This window comes from Primulina tabacum, chromosome 15 (assembly GCF_025594145.1).
Source record: "Primulina tabacum isolate GXHZ01 chromosome 15, ASM2559414v2, whole genome shotgun sequence".
In the NCBI taxonomy this organism is placed as follows: domain Eukaryota; kingdom Viridiplantae; phylum Streptophyta; class Magnoliopsida; order Lamiales; family Gesneriaceae; genus Primulina; species Primulina tabacum.
The window spans coordinates 3,180,861-3,197,357 of NC_134564.1; the positions used below are offsets into that span (position 1 = coordinate 3,180,861).

The 16,497-nt window shown below is 35.3% G+C and overlaps 3 protein-coding genes across 4 annotated transcripts; all 3 read right to left on the minus strand.

Moving 5' to 3' along the window:
• Positions 1-5,113: 5,113 nt before the first annotated feature.
• On the minus strand, positions 5,114-10,279 carry LOC142527293 (uncharacterized). Its single transcript, XM_075632057.1, has 10 exons — positions 10,036-10,279; positions 8,642-8,709; positions 7,813-7,838; positions 7,444-7,534; positions 6,980-7,075; positions 6,675-6,743; positions 6,433-6,491; positions 6,234-6,356; positions 5,568-5,639; positions 5,114-5,484 (listed from the first exon to the last, which is right to left on the minus strand). Exons 1-10 carry the CDS (start codon positions 10,126-10,128, stop codon positions 5,420-5,422), a joined length of 762 nt encoding a protein of 253 aa, XP_075488172.1. The 5' UTR covers positions 10,129-10,279; the 3' UTR covers positions 5,114-5,419.
• A 356-nt stretch (positions 10,280-10,635) lies between these two features.
• LOC142527773 (uncharacterized) lies at positions 10,636-12,431 on the minus strand. Its single transcript, XM_075632703.1, has 2 exons — positions 12,090-12,431; positions 10,636-11,120 (listed from the first exon to the last, which is right to left on the minus strand). The coding sequence occupies exons 1-2, from the start codon at positions 12,357-12,359 to the stop codon at positions 10,854-10,856; spliced, it is 537 nt and encodes a 178-aa protein (XP_075488818.1). The 5' UTR covers positions 12,360-12,431; the 3' UTR covers positions 10,636-10,853.
• Positions 12,432-13,084: 653 nt separating this feature from the next.
• Positions 13,085-16,057, minus strand: LOC142527484 (protein TIC 21, chloroplastic-like). Of its 2 annotated transcripts, XM_075632296.1 has the most exons (5): positions 15,726-16,057; positions 14,972-15,229; positions 13,654-13,857; positions 13,291-13,405; positions 13,085-13,177 (listed from the first exon to the last, which is right to left on the minus strand). In XM_075632296.1, exons 1-4 carry the CDS (start codon positions 16,002-16,004, stop codon positions 13,292-13,294), a joined length of 855 nt encoding a protein of 284 aa, XP_075488411.1. In that variant the 5' UTR covers positions 16,005-16,057; the 3' UTR covers positions 13,085-13,177; position 13,291. The 2 variants fall into 2 exon arrangements, with proteins under 2 accessions (XP_075488411.1, XP_075488410.1); XM_075632295.1 differs by having other exon boundaries at positions 13,085-13,405.
• Between the last annotated feature and the right edge of the window lie 440 nt (positions 16,058-16,497).

Here is a 16,497-nt window from a genome sequence, read left to right on the forward strand (position 1 = left end):
AAGACAGTTTTACGCAATAAAGTTATACCACTTGTACGTGTTCAGTGGTCGAGACATGGGGTAGAAGAATCAACATGGGAAACAGAAGAGAAGATGAGAGCATCTTATTCATATCTGTTTGATTCTTAGTAATGTATTGTAGGTTTTGTATCGTGTGTAAGATGTATGTGTATAAACAGAAATTTCGAGGACGAAATTTGTTTTAAGGGGTGGAGAAGTGTAAGGCCCTGTAATTAATTATCTGGTAATTTTGGCATAATTAGAATAATTATTGAGTTGTAAATTAAAATAATTAATTATGCCAAATAAATTCAAAAAGTGTGTTAAAAATATGTATTTTAGAATATCGGAGAATTTAACGATATAAAATACATATAGAGTTTAAATAACACACGAGAGCAAAATAATTACAGACCGGGATAGATGGGCTTGAGTTACTATTTTAGTAACCAAATACACAATATATAAAAATACATATACATACACACAACTTACCTAATAAGAGAAGGAAAGATAGAAGAAAGAAGCTTCCCCCAACTCCATTCCCGTCACTTGTGTAGCGGCTGCGGGAAAATCGCGATAACTCCTCCGTCCGGCGTCCAAATCTTGATCGGTTTGAAGGGGTGTCTTCCTAACATCCTAGGATTCGATTCAAGTCAAAAATCGCGAAGTTTGAGCAAGGATTCGGGTAGATCGAAGCTGCTGTTCCGGTGCTCTGTTTCTGCGCGAATTCTTCAAGTTTTGGGTGAGAGTTTTTGGGTTGCTGCGATTTTTGTAGTTTGAATTTGTAGAAATGACCTAAATAGAACTTGTAGCTCTGTTTGTTAGCTTTCTATAGCCACTAGAATCATCGAATTTGGATAAGAAACGGATTTGATATGATTTCTCTACCAAAACGTGTCAAAATGGAATTTTGTGTTGGAGCTGTGTACAACACCTACTGTAATTTGGGTTTATGGCATATTTGCACTCGGATTCTGGGTTTTGATTAAAAAGAAAGTTGTAGAGCTATGTGTTGTCTTCGTAATGATATAAGATTCGTTAAATTCCATTAAGAATTGAGCAAGTTATGCTTGTTTTTCTGGAACTGCTCAGTGTGTGAGATTCTGTCCGCGAATTCGTAAGTAGCAGTGTGTTCTTGGAAATTTTGAGAATAATCTACTGAGATCCTGAAGATGGTTTCAACTGGAGAAACTTAGATAATTGAGTTATCTTTCATTTTCAATTGGCGGATATTATTTGAGTTAATATTGAGCGAGATATGAATTTTATGCTCTATTGTGCCAAATCGGACATTGGTGTGGAATGTAGTTTTCATGATCGGGTTATTGTGGTTTTGTTTAGGCCGAGAGTCTTGAAGAGAAGTTGATATTGGAGTTTCAAGTTGGTATAGGTATGTTACAGCTCGGTAACATACGACGGTAAAACATAAATTATGTTTAATTGTCATTCTGTGTTACATTGATCGGGTGTATTACTTGTTGGATGTTGGAAATTGTTAAATGCCTTCGTTGTGATCTATGTTTATTATTGTGACATATTATTGGCATTTAGCATCGGGCATATTGTTATGACATTCATGTTGAGCCCTATCGTTCTTGTTAGCCCATTGTTGATATCCGTTGTTATCTGGCACTGTTGTTTATCTCGGGATCATTGTGTGGCTGATAGGCCTATACACATGAGACCGTAGATGTGATTGAACAATCCCGTGGTTAGTGCAGCCTTTTGAGATGAGCGCTGGGATTGTGTCATCTAGTTCGTTTTGTTGTGTCATCCTGTTATATCGTATCAGCTGTATGGAGGCCGAGTTAGGGGTGTTATTCAGCACAGCTTGGCATACCTCGCATACTTGGCAGGGCGGTTTAGCTGCATGACGATGTAGCTCCCCTGTGTTGTTGCTCGAGCATTATTCCAGTTGTTATCGTACCGTTTGTTGGCTCCTGTTATCCCGATTATTCGTTGAGCCTTTCATGCATTGCATATCACATTTCATTATATGATTATGCATGATTTCTGTTATTGTTGTTATTGTTGGACTGTTTCATATCAGAATCCTAACCTCGGTTGTTTACTGGGGGGCTGCTGTGGTTGCTATTGGGCACCATGGTAGATATCGCGAGTCGTTTTGCAGCATCAGGCCGAGGTTCCGCCAGTGGAGCTCGGGATTGAGGTTGGATTGCTTGGTTCTGTTCAGTGGAGTCTCCCAGTTGGTCTATATGAATGTCTTGAGTTTGTTCAGTCTTGTATCGTAGTTTATTTGCCGGGGAGATGCCCCGTGTATCTGTATTGATATTTGGTTGTTCTGGTTATGTTCTGAGGCGACTCTGTGATTTTAATGATCTGGCGAGTATTTGGTAAGTTTTAAATTATGTTTAGTCCTGGCCAGTGCGGCTATAAGTTGTTGACTTTGGTTTTGTTTTAATGACTCTAGTTGGAGTATATTTTGATATAAAATGCTGCTTGAGTTTTCGGGATGTCTTACTTACGGGGAGGTCATGCCGAAATTTTTCTAGGCCCTGAGGTCAGTTTTAAAGTATTTTAAACCTTTTTCCGCTGCAGTTTTAACTCAAACCATTATTGTTTGATCATTAATTGTCGTTAGAGTAAATGGGCCTCACAATAGAAGTGGCTTACATTTTTATAATTAATATTTATTAAGTATTAGATACAGATGACACAAAAAAAAACAATTAATTAAACCATAGTTAAAATTATCTCTCAAGTATTGAATCAATGTAAAGTATTGTACCAAATATATATATATATATAGCCTTATATTAAATTATATACAAAATTATTATCACAGACATCTATTCATTATTAAAATTATTTTGGTATGCCCTTTATTCTTTTATTTTTTAGTATATCTTTTGAAATGGCAATGCAATTTTAATTTGGATTGATATAAATTGAAATGCTAGGAGTCAAAAGTATCAACATCAATGGAATCAACTTCAAATCTATAAATTCATGCACAAAATCTTGGATCTTCACATTATAAAGACACACACACACAAAATCCCCTGAAAAATAATCAGAATGGCGAAATCATGCAAAACATTGACCTATTTTCTTCGTTTTTGTCTTATAATAATAATAATTTTAAAGCCCGATTTCTACCATGTCGGAGCCCGGCCCGTTGTCAATAAATCGATACGGATTGAAGAGCGGGTATCATTGAAGGAGGCGAATACTTCCAGTTTTGAGCTGAGCCCAGGAAAAGAACATGGGCTTAAGGATCTGATGAACAAGTTTGTTCAGGTTGAAAGCTCGGGCCCAAGTCCTCCTGGAGAGGGACATAAACTCGTAAATGGCAAAGGTCGATCGGCCCAACTCAGCCCAGCCCACTAACGAAATAAATGCATATTTGGTATTGAGATTTGGACTTTATGAATTGAATTACAGTACAAAAACTCATGTAAGACAGTTTCATGTGTCAATTTTATGAGATAATTTTTTGACCGACTCAACTCATGAAATATTATTATTTTTTATGTCGAAAACATTATTATTCACGATCATTATAAATCAGGTCAATTCGTCTCACGATTAGACCCGTTAGACTTACTCAAATTACAGATATTTGGAATTTTTATGTTTTTTGCATCCTTTCATACTTTTTAAGTAAACATATATTGTAATAATTTCGAGTTTGTTAATCTTTTATTCTCATAGTCGACTGTGAATGAAACAGGGAAATTTTGAAAATTGACTTTTAGACTGCATTCTGCAGAGGCCTATGTGTCAAATCGAAAGATTGGCAAAGCCTAAAAACAAACTTGCGTGAATAATGAAATAACAGTTAAGGCGACACATATAACTTGAATTCTCGACGTAGATGTTACATAATTACTAAAAATATAGTAAGAGCGAACATCCGTCGACAAAAAAATCACCTAAAGATGATCATTTCATGACTATTAAAAATGAATTAAGTTTGATGATTATATTTTTCAATCTTTCGACTCGCTTGTGCGGAACCAAGATAGAAAAGATTGAAAAAATCAATCATTGACAACCACTTGTGAAGGATTCCTAGAAAAATTAAGGATTAGTAACCTGATTTACGAATCCAATGGACTCGGTTTTATGCACACACGAACAAGGTAATCAAAAAAGAAAGACGAGAGAAAGAAATAAGAAATCCTATTTTCGACTCTTGACTCTCTCACTCCAATCGTTTCGAGTTGCATTTCGATCATTTTATATGTATTGATCAAGTAAATTCTTTCAACTATTAATGCATGTATCGCTGTTTCAATTAAACTCACTAAATTATGAGCAACGTCTAGTTGTCACTGCCTCTAGATACAAATTGATATCGTCTACAAGAACCATTACATTTAACAAACTTAATTATTTTAAAATTATATAATGAAACACTGAATATTTGATTTTTTAAAAAAAGAATTATAAATAAATAATAATAATTTAGACTATATAATTAAGTTGTCTATGTATATCTTGAAACATTAAAACTTAAACTGAATTTAAAGTCCACATTGCTTCAATTTGTAGAAATCAAATGAGAACAGTCGGGTCCTCAATTTTGATTTTGAAACACAAATCAAACCAAAACATGAACTTGGTTTCGATTTCGGTTCATAGTTCGAGTGTAACTGTGTTTGGTAGTATCATATGTTAAGATTGTAATTAGGACCTAACTCAACCCCAAAAGCTAGCTTAAGAGGGAGGATTGTCCAAGCCCATATATACAACTCCCACGTTATTTATCCAACCGATGTGGGACAACTAACACACCCCTCTCATGCCCAGGAATGAACATCTGGAGCCTGAGGTTTACAAATGACCCAATTATGGGCAGAACCGGTGGTCTAATTATAGGCAGTCCAACACATAACGGTGGAACCCGAGCTCTGATACCATGTTAAGATTGGAACTTGGACCTAACTCAACCCCAAAAGTTAGCTCAAGAGAGGAGGATTGTCCAAGCCCATATATACAACTCCCAGGTTATTTATCCAACCGATGTGGGACAATTATCACCATCCATAAGATGCACCATGGAGTTTAACCAACCAACATCACAACTGATCTCTTGGTTTACTGGGGAGGAAACTTCACATGCTTTTATAGGATTTTAAGCGTAAAAAAAACCTCAGCATTTGAGAGATTAAGCTAAAGCCCGTTTTGCGTATACATGAGGTGGTGTGCATTGAAGAATTGCAAGCAAAATTTCTATAAAAACCACCATTCATGTTTCCTATGACCAATCACTATGTCACTCGAAGTAGGACAAAAAACAAAGGTTAACCATACCTACTCTTCTTTCCCAGTTCGCAGCTCTTTTTCCACCTCCTCATTAAAAACCAGTGCATGAACTTACACTTCAATCGTCCTTGCGTTCGCATAATCTTCTTGGGGTCATGCGCAGCGTCTGAGATATTAGATGAATCTAGTGCAATTGGCTAAAGTACATGTTCATGAAATATCTTGATGGATTGAATCCACTCAAAATTACTGCAAAAAAAAGAGTAAAATATTCATATCTTTGTTGAATAATAATTCGAACACATGTTAGAATATAGAGTGAAGATGCTTACAGATGGGAAAGAGCACAAGGACGATGCCAATTGGATATAGGAACAACGTGGTCCTCTCCAAGAAGGGTAATACTGCATTAGGGTAGACAAATTATGCGTCAAACTTTAAAAAATGCCCTACACAGTACCAGTTTTTTAGATGATCAAAACCTTGTGAGACGTGGGAACATAAAGAAACGTTCTTTTGAAGGATGTCACATACTTCTAAATACATTCAACTTAATCGCACTAGTAATTAAAAACAATCAAACTGACTCAGCGGCAAAAAGCTTGCGAACGTTGATTATTCCCAACAGCGCTAGATTTGGTTGCATATATCATCCTACTTTTAAGCGGGAGGCCATTCTTTACAAAACAGAAAAGTCGCAAACAGCTTTATTAGATCAGTTCACAGCATAATATGTGATTTAGGTGGAAACTGGCTCGGTATTTTTCTTTACAAACTCTGAATTTAATGAGCTGAGAAAAGTTTATACAAAGAACTTGATCTTTTGGACACTTCACGAACAAAATTATATCCTAATGTGGAACTTTGACACATTGGAACACACAATTTGACGAGTTTCATAGCCTACTCTGAGCGTGAGAGACCAAAGGACATGATAAGAAATGACAGTCATTATTCATTAACCAAATGATAGTAGACAATTTGTAAACTCATCTCACCATCATAACCCAAATAATTTAGGTAATGGTAGTAGGAAGTTCCCACCATGAAGAGCAAATTGGATAGTAACACCGGAACAAAACCATGAGCCAGTAGAAGGGGTGAGAGAAAATAATGAACAACTGCAAATGGTAAAGACATCAGCAGATAAGCGATAGGAGAAAACCAAAAGATAAGACCCATTTATTTTATACATACCGTATAGCAGCACAAACATAGGGAAGAAAGAGTTGAGATGTACATCAAAAGAATACAACCTTCACAAAGTCGGATCAACATAAAGTTAGCATGAAAATTAAAGGTTTCTTAGTCTAAACACAACGTAAAATTTCAGGTGTGAGGCATAATTTTACAAACATGAGATATACAGAAACTAAAGAAATGCAGACTGAAAGTCTCACACATATACAAGAGATTAGCAAAAGAAGATCAGAACTTGCCATTCCACCCGTTGCTCCACCACATGACTGTTTAGAGCTTCTTCTCGAAGATAATTGTTAGTCAAGAGCCTGGACAAAATTTGGCAAATAAATTTTCATCATTTTGTTAACTAAAACTTTATCATCTTTGAAAACTGTCACAAGTTCTGAACCAGCTGACAAAGATCCCATGATTGAAAGATTAAAATTAAGAGCTAGCATTTTCATATAAATGTAGCTCTCAAAATTTTAAAAACAAAATCAAGAACATAGAAACATGCAATAATAAGAAAAACCACTCTCCCCATATTCGTATATTTCCTTACCAAAAACAAGTAGCCAAAATTGTGCCTGTCACAAGGAAATGGAAAAGCAATACTGAAATAACCACAAAAATAGCATGTCCTGCACTATGATCATACCTGAAATAAATGAGTTATGTCAAATAACAGCATAAAATACACATGAAGAATTGCAATGGGTGAAAAGAACACAATACCCAGGCTTTCATTTTGAAAACTGATGGTCTTGGGATCATTTTAAAGAACATCGTGTGAACATTAAACCTCAGGTGCAATATAATTTATTCAATTAATTTTCATAAAAATAAATCTACTTGATGGTATCGAGATCATTTAAAAGAACATCATGTTGAACGTTAAACCTCAGGTGCAATATAATTTATTCAATTAATCTTCATAAAAATAAATCTACTTATTACTAATATCAACTATACAAGGACTTTACAAAAGTTAGTTCAAAACTAAGATCATGAAAACAGCGCACTTACGCAGCACAATAACCCATAGTAGCAACTGACAAAAGGAGACTAAATATCACAACAAATGCAGGATCATCACGTGCCCATTGGTTCTTTGTTTCTACATGACATGAAAATGGAAAAGAGTTAATAATACCTACAGATTAAATCTAGTTGAATAATGAACTATCTTGCTTAACGAAATGGAGTATAAGATTCAACTAATTATCAAAGAAAAATTGTGAGAAACCATTATCATATGAAACCATCCATTCAGCAGAAAAAACATCAATTGAAAAAATTGACGTCCACAAATGAAATACAATGATCCCATAGAAAATAGGATAAAATGTTGGTTCCATTAGTAGGATATGATGCCAAGTAAAAAAACTAACTTACGCTTGTGATATTTGGTGTGTTGATATCTGCGTTGGTTGAACAGTTTCACATGCAAAATGAAAAAAATTATAAATCAGAATTATAAAATCAATAAGCAAAGGACAAACATAAGTTTTCTTGTGTTATATTAAGATATATAGAATGTTATACTAGTATGAATCCTCAATGCCCACTAGACAACTGTTTACATTAACAAAATCTTCTTACCTCTCCACATATGACAACCCGCCAGGATCCCGCAATAAAATTATATGACTTATGAATGTGTATAAACTCTCTCTTACCACAAAGGATGTCCTGGTAGTTCGATAAAACAAAACATGAAGAGACAACACTTTTGTTTCCTTTTAGGACACCATTCTTTTCAAATAGGCCATATGGACATCTGAGGTGTTTATTACAGCGAAAAAAAGTTTCTCTTCATATGTGTAACGTGACAATGATAAAATCCGCTTTGACGTAAACATATTGGGAATACAAAATTAATAGCTGGTTTTAACAACTTAAATCATGGAAAAAAGAAGTAACAACCTTAGCTAATTATGTTAAATGAGAGGCTTAATAGATTAGTTTTTAGTTGGTTGACTTATACTTCTCAACCTATTTACCTATATTCACATATCACAATTATAAAGAGACAGATCCAAGAAAAATCAAGATGCTTAGAATTAAATTCAGGTGACCTTAAAAGCACTTTTAGAAGTTTCTCAATATACGCATCATCATATAAAGGGAAGTAAGCTAACTCAAACTAAATATTATAAACAACATGTACAAATTTAAGTGATTATGGAACACCAACAGCCATCTGTAGAAGATAGAAACTCACACAACTTTTGGTGAAGTGCATAGATGAAGCATTTGCCAGAAAGTATATTCAATATCCATTTGTTGCCACTACATTGAGCCATCCAAAAAAAATGTCACTGATTGAAAATCAAACAGAAGCATTTATAGACTATAAATAGACAACTGTAGACAGCCAAAGGTTTCTGAAAATTTTATTCATGTAAAAAAGAAAATAAAAATGAAGCATATTTCATGGCCACAAGAAATTCATTTGACCCGCACCATATTCGAAGTTAAATCATGACACCACAGCTAAGATAAAAGTTTCAAAAAGCAATTTTCAATTAATCCACAAATTTCAAACTTGCATGCCCTCAGAAACAAACAACCTATCTAGGATTACTTCATGTTTTTAAATACTAACCCAAATTAAACAAAATTTAAACAACAGGTTAATAATATTCTTCACTCCTTCGTAAAGTTCTAATTTATGCATCATCCACTGAAAATTTAGTAAATAATCTGATGAAAGTACTCCATAAAAAATCTGCAAAAATTTAAGCGAAGACTTAGCAATCATATTCCCACTTAAAACGTCAAATATGCACATGCATACTCCAAGTGTATCCCCAACTCGTTAAATTCTATTGTTTAAATGGTGTAACACCAAAATAAAGAGCTTGTGCATTAGTTAACTCAGAGATTATTTTCCAATTTATGTTCCACATCCCACAACACAGCCGTGACCTCTCACGATGACCTTTAAATCATAATTTAGTCTGAAATAATTTGGTTTCAGGGTTCTGATGAGTGCAAAATACTACACTCTGAAACCTTGAGTCCTCGGGCTCAGAAATCAGAACTGAATGCAAACTATTAGCATTCCAGATTTCAAAGGGTGTTCAATAAAGTCAACATCCTTATGGTTTATCCAACCATATTGGCCTAAGAAAAGCATTAAAAACATTTATCAAGCTGAATAATTCAGCTCAGAACATGGATTTTATTAGCTCAAATCACTGTTCTATTTGAACACAACATCCAGGCTTTTCAGATAAATACACAATGAACGGGTGACTACTAGCCCAATGCTTCTGTCTACTGTGTAATGCCACAGGAAATAAAGCACACAGTTTAGTACGAATGCATATTCCCTTACAGGACTCTTACAAGTTTAGGCCCAATAAAACATACAATTCAAGGTTGTTCTATTTCCAACTTCAAGCACTAAAGAACTCCCATCACCTCAACTAAGAGAAAGAAAACAAACTGAAAATAGAAATGATACACATAACCTTTCACATTTGTTCCTCTGTTAACTCGATCAATCTCGGGTCCTTCACCCACATAATAATAACAGGGGAAAAAGAAAAATCATGGTACATTTCACCATCAAAGATCAAGATCAGATCTGCAAAACAATGAAAATTTTACCTTGACTATTCTGCGGAGGTACTGGGGAAGGACCGAATTGGGTCGGGCATGAGCACCCGAACGCCCCTTCGCCGATGAAGAGGTGGGCAGCATCTTCTCGCTGGTGTTCTTCACTATTTTCTTCTGGTTTTTGATCGATTTACAGCAAGTTTTGGTGTCGCGAATTTATGGATACAGAGATCTGTCCAATTTTTCAAGTTGAATAGGATACGATGCGAGCAATATGGATCGGGCTTCAGCTGAAGTAACAGGCCCAATAAGTCACTTTAAGAGCAAGTGAAGTCTTGAACTTGTATTTATTTTGTTTTGGGAACATTTAATTTTTTTTTTTTTGAGATAATTACATCATCCATACACGCATGCAAATGTATTAATTATTAAATTTAAATTATTTTCATTTAAATTTGATTTAGCTAGTCAATGTGATTTTTTTATGATCACAACTTTATTCCACGTTCGTCGGAGAGTCATGTGTTTTTTTTGGGGAGAGAAACTCTTACAATCGTTTTCTCCAGAATCAAGAAAGTCACATGTGTTTTTTTCGTGAGACAACCTTTTAATCGTTTGATCAATAGACAGGATATGGTCAAATAAATCTACAAGGTAAATGTTGAGGGCGAACTGTTCTTTTTTTCCCTTCTGCCAAAACTTGTGGAATCAAAAAAAAAGATTATACATTCAACTTGTCGGAAATTCTACTTTACACAACATTGATGCAACATCATCAACCTACAATTCACAGAAAACTACCTTCCTTTTTCTGATTGGTTTGCTCGTTTGGATTCGGAGCGTAAGCATCCGACTTGTCTTTCTTGGTTCTAAGTTTCATCATTATCCGAATCTCCATCATCGTCTGATGATTGCTCATTCTGATGCTCGTCTCCATTTTCAATCAGTTTGCTCTTTTTCTCTTTCTTTCTCTGTTTTTTCTTATGACGTTTTAAACGTTTCTTCAGCGTACGTTCCTCTGCAGCTTTTAATCTTTCGTCTCTTCTCTGGTTGAATTCTGAAATTTCTTTCCTCTTCTTGTAGTCGACGTCCATCCTTGCTAGCCGATCTTGTTCCTTTCGCCTCATTTGCCGATACTGTCACCATCAATAAACCAACAAAAATGTATACATTCGTAATTAAAATAAAATTAAAAGGGAATCGAGAATAACAAGATAAGGTTGTACCAGATAGACAAATAGTTATCAGTTTCTGTTTTTTATCTTGAGACTTGCTCTGTTTTTTCGTAATAAATCCATTTGCCTCCACCCTTTCTTGAGAAAGATAATTCTCTATTTTTTCCCATGCAATATATCATTCCACGAAAGTCAAATCATAGTTTTGAAGCCATATAGAAGACATGTTGAAAATAATTAGACCATAGTTTCCAAGTTTTTGCACTACCAGACATGGATATTTGCTATATTCCCTCAAGTTTACTTTCCTTATTTCAGATGCTACCCTGTATGAAACCACTTGACCAAACACAAGTACCACGGTGTACAGTGGCATATACTCTAGTTACCTTCACTGTTTCAGCCTTTCAGCAAACATAAATCACTCCAAAAATTACATTCTTCATCTTTCTTAAATTCTAAATTTTTTTGAGAAAGCTTCTGAATATCTAAGACAAACAAGCACCGAGGCTGTGACTCGACTATACAGAGGCATGAACTCTAAACACCTTTCAGTTCAAAATTTGCATTTTATCCTTTTCATTCAAATTCAGAAATGTTTGATAAAGATTTTGAATAGCAATCGACAGCAGGTTCCTGTGTTTAGACTCACTTAATGAATGAAAACGCACGATGTGAACCTGACCATTGTAGAAGAAACTTAGCCATGGCCAACAGCAGGTCGATACCTTTTGAAGGAAAAAGTATCCCATTGGGATTATATTTCTTGGAAATTATGGTGATTAATTTGCGGTGGTTACAAAGTATATATCATATCGATTGCAGTTTATAAAATCCAGAAAAATCATGAATTGTCGGTGAAAACCTCGCAGTGTCACATGATAAATCGATCTCGATTACAGAATAAAAGAAACTAGTGGCAGCCACAACCTGATGGAAGTCACCCGATCCTGAACCGGCAGAACTACCGGAGGTGTTGTTGACACGAACTGGAACACATTCAATAATGCGGCGGAGCTTAATTTCGAGATCCTCGTCTTCTGGAGCAGCTACAGGCGGTGTGTACTCTACTAAAGCAGATGATGACGAAGAGGAAGGTGGAGGCCGTGGAGGAAGTGAAGAAACCGCCTTCTCCGCCACTTGAACCACCTGATAATTTCCGGCAGCTACGGAAGCCGGCCTGCCTGACGAAGATGACATTTTCAGGAAGTCACTGCAAACCCATAAACCCTAAATTATGAATCCAAGGAAGAACACAGAATCATTTAATGATTGGGCTTCAGGGCCTTGACTCGACAACCCAGACCATACCAAATTAATATATAATAAATAAATATACATGACCATACAAAAATGGATTTAAAATTAAAATTGACAATATTTATAGTATTAAAAAAGAAATGATGATATATAAAATAAATGTGATTAATTTAACTGTTTTGAAGGTGTAATAATTTAAAAAGATACAATTTAAAGTACGAGAAAATAACTAAAAATACTTGTTTTGAATCAATCGATTTAGATCTGATAATTTTATTTTAAAAATTAACAAATTTGAAATGGCAACTTTTGTTAGGAAATTTCGAATGTCACCATTTGAATAGAGAATTTGTTTTGAGGAAAAACCAAGTGAAATATTATAAATTTGAGTCGATATCGAGTTCATACAATATCATCATCAAGTATTGGCCTAAGACCATTTTGCTCTAGTTTTATATATAAATTCAAGTGCGATTTACTAGCTGTTTATTTAACATTAAAAATCAAAAACATAAATCAAATACTCAAATAGTCCTCATTATATATATATATATATATATATATATATAATTTTGTATTTAATATATACAATATTTGAATTTAGCGACATGGCCACTCCCCTTTTTACTGGACTAGTTCAATGCAGCTATAAAATAATTACAAACTTAAAAGGGAAAATATAAAAAGATTTTATTTTTCCAAATGCTGGCAGTGTGATACACGTTTAGCACGCACAAATTCCACACAAAACGGTTCACCTATAAAAAAAGATTTAAGCTCGAAGTTGGATACAATTTCTTAGGCCAAAAACAACCATTGAAATGGCTTATGAACTGCATTTTCGACTGTGTTTTCTAAGCATACTAAATACCTCATGCAAGCTTAGGACTCGGGGCACCTTCCGAAGGGGGCAATGTGACAGATCGCAGTAGCTCCAACGAGCTTACCAATCCTAGAAAATGTGAAAGTATAGTATTTGCAGATGCCTGTAAAATAAGCAAATGTGATGAGAATACATCCTACTTACAAGCCAAGGCCCCGAGGATGAATCTAGCAAGAGCCAATCCTCTCATTCTTCAATGAGAAGAAAATTTGAAATTTCAGTGTAAATTTTCTAAAAATCCATTTTTCAAACCCATATCCCAACCAATCCAATTTGTAGCTCTCCCTGTAAACATCGGTACACTTTGATGCACAATGCATGAATCAGACGATCAGAAAGTCTGAAGGATACCTGCACCAAGAAAACATCCAAGGCAAGAACGGGACTACTCCCAGGAGAGGATCCTTGGTAATAAGGATTGGCTGAGGTTGTAAGAGCTTTGGCCACCAATAAACCTACAGTTGCTTGCATACCGAGTATTGCAGCACCCATGCCCAAGAGATTTACAGCTATACCATTTTTTAGACTTCTTACAACATCGGCACGAGGTGGAGCCTAAAACAAATTCAACTTGCAATAAGTTTACAAGGTATGAAATAACCAGCGTACTGACTAAGTTTATACCCATATGTACTGATATAGTGGGTATCTTCCATAGGTGGATCTAGGAATTCAGAAGATGGGACAAAACTACATGGGGGTGAGTAAGGGTGACTGAATGGATTTTGAGGGGGATAAACTATTAACTATCAATTTTTAGAAATTACAAACAAAACTTTAAAAAACCTATTTGACAGGGGCAATTGTCCCCCACCCCCTGCTGGGTCCATCACGGTCAGTTCACTGATGGATATTCCAAGTTATGTATCAGAGAGGGCTAGAAAAGATACAAGTATTAAAAACTTAGTTAAATAGTGGTTAGTGGGAGCACAAATACAAGCACAGGCTGTTGGCTACAGGTAGGGACAAGGCTCCACTTGGTTCATCAAGTTTGCATAGTAATTGGACTAAAATTGAGGCCAAGTCCAGGATTAGAATGGCTCATGTGAACCAGGCATATAAGGCTTGCAGACTTGTGAACTTGGTAAAAATCCAACCTTAATATTTAGTTTATTACAAAAATAAAATCTTCTCAATTTATGCAGGCAAGAATTGAAAGATTGATCTCATCCGAAAGAAATGGACAAGTATGTGTTTTATTTGGGTTGTTAGCATGCTATAAACTTTATTTCGACGTAAATATATATATATATAACACAATCCCAAAATAGTCTTAGAATAATCATCTCGTCAATTTGCATGTGTCAAGTAAAGATGGTTGGTCAGTCCAAAACACCATCTCTGGCGTGTTTTAAGATAATCATCTCGTCAATTTCCATGTGTCAAGTATTATATAACACATCCCCAAAAAGTGATTTGTTAAATTTTTCAGTATTAATCGTCGGGCAAAATCATGTTAGTCATTTTCAGACAGGAAAAGGGTATAACTTCTTGAAATTGAAGATTTAATGCTCCACCCAAGTAGTTAAAAGTGAAAAAAAATCGACAGATACATACAAATCATAAAAATGGGATCACAGATTGTATGAACTAGAGGGCAGTAGGTAACGCTGGCCAACTGAAGCTCAAACATTAAATCTAACGCTAATTGTGCATGATTGCACATTACCTTAGAAGGATCATTGGCTGTTTTCCGAAGTTTCTCAGATAACCGAATATAGCCGAATGACCAGAACACAGAAATGAATGCAGCCGCTATACCACCAGCAGTTGAATAAAACGTAGCAGGCGACGTAATCTTCCCAGTGATAATGACAGAAAATGAAAGGATTGTAGCCGCAACTACCGTACAAACTAGCTGTCCCCAGAAACCAAAACTTCCCAATCTCTTGAAACTCCTCGAGGTGCTCTCTAATCTCTTTGAAACCTAATAAGGTCATTTCAAACTGACGTTTTTATGTACAACTTAATCATTGCTTCAACAATCGGGACCCCTCGTTATTCTAATATAATAAGAAAATCCAATAAGCAGGATACCGAAATACTGGATTAATTTCCGTTTTCACTTTTTTGAAGATCATCCTTCCCTGATTTAATGGATTATTACACAATTTCAATAGAAGACCCCAAATATAAACTTCATCAGCTTGCAAGACATCTTGTTAAAATGCTCAGCGAAAGGAAAAAACACTAAATTGAGAACACAATCTGACCTTTAATTCTAATAAAACACCTAAGATGAAATAATTACAAGTTCATCTCCAACAAACCGAAATATCATAAACCCTAAATTCAAAACACGATACTTGAAAATGATTAAAAAAAAATTAAACTCGGCTGTCGTTAGAGAAACATCAATTAAGGCTACTGCATTTCCCATCCAGCCAAAAAACATGCGTACAGAGAGCGAAAAGGAAATATACCTGAGCGAGCTTGCCATCATCATTGGTAGAGCTATAGGCAGCAGAAATGGGAACCGAAGCTAGGGATTTTCTGCTGTGACTATTGAGAATTAAGTAATAAGAAGATAAACCACTAACACATTTCAAAGAAGAGATATATGAATGAGGATTTATGGTGCTGCTGAAACGTAGTGATTGAGGGGGAAGTTTACACGACAAGGGCTTACGCAGCGCCGCCGTACACGGCGCATGTGGTGGTGAGACCGCAGAGCGAGCTGCAGGCAACAGTAGAGTTGGCATAGCTTATAGTCGCGTTTGGGGAGCAAATTTTCGATTCAGGCCTTCCGCGATTTTAATGTCTTCAAGGAGTTTTTGTTTTTGTGTTGCTTTTTTTTTTATGGAAAAGTGAGGAGACCGTTTTACACGTATTTTGAAAAAAATATGGATTTGGCTCATCAAAACGAAGTCTTTGATAGTTTGTGCATTTCTTGTCTTTTAACTTTTACATGTTTTTAAGATATATGTATTGAAAATTGGTTCACTTTTATGTCCGATAAAAACTTGCGTGAGACTGTCTCACGACTCGTATTTTGTGAGACGGATCTCTTATTTGGGTCATTTATGAAAAAATATTACTTTTTCCGCTAAGAGTTTTACTTTTTATTGTGAATATTGATAGAGTTGACCCGTCTCACAGATAAAGATTCATGAGACTGTCTCATAAGATATCTATTCTTTATGCAAATGGCCAGGACTCTATATCTTATTTATTTAAAGTGGCAATCAAATGTTT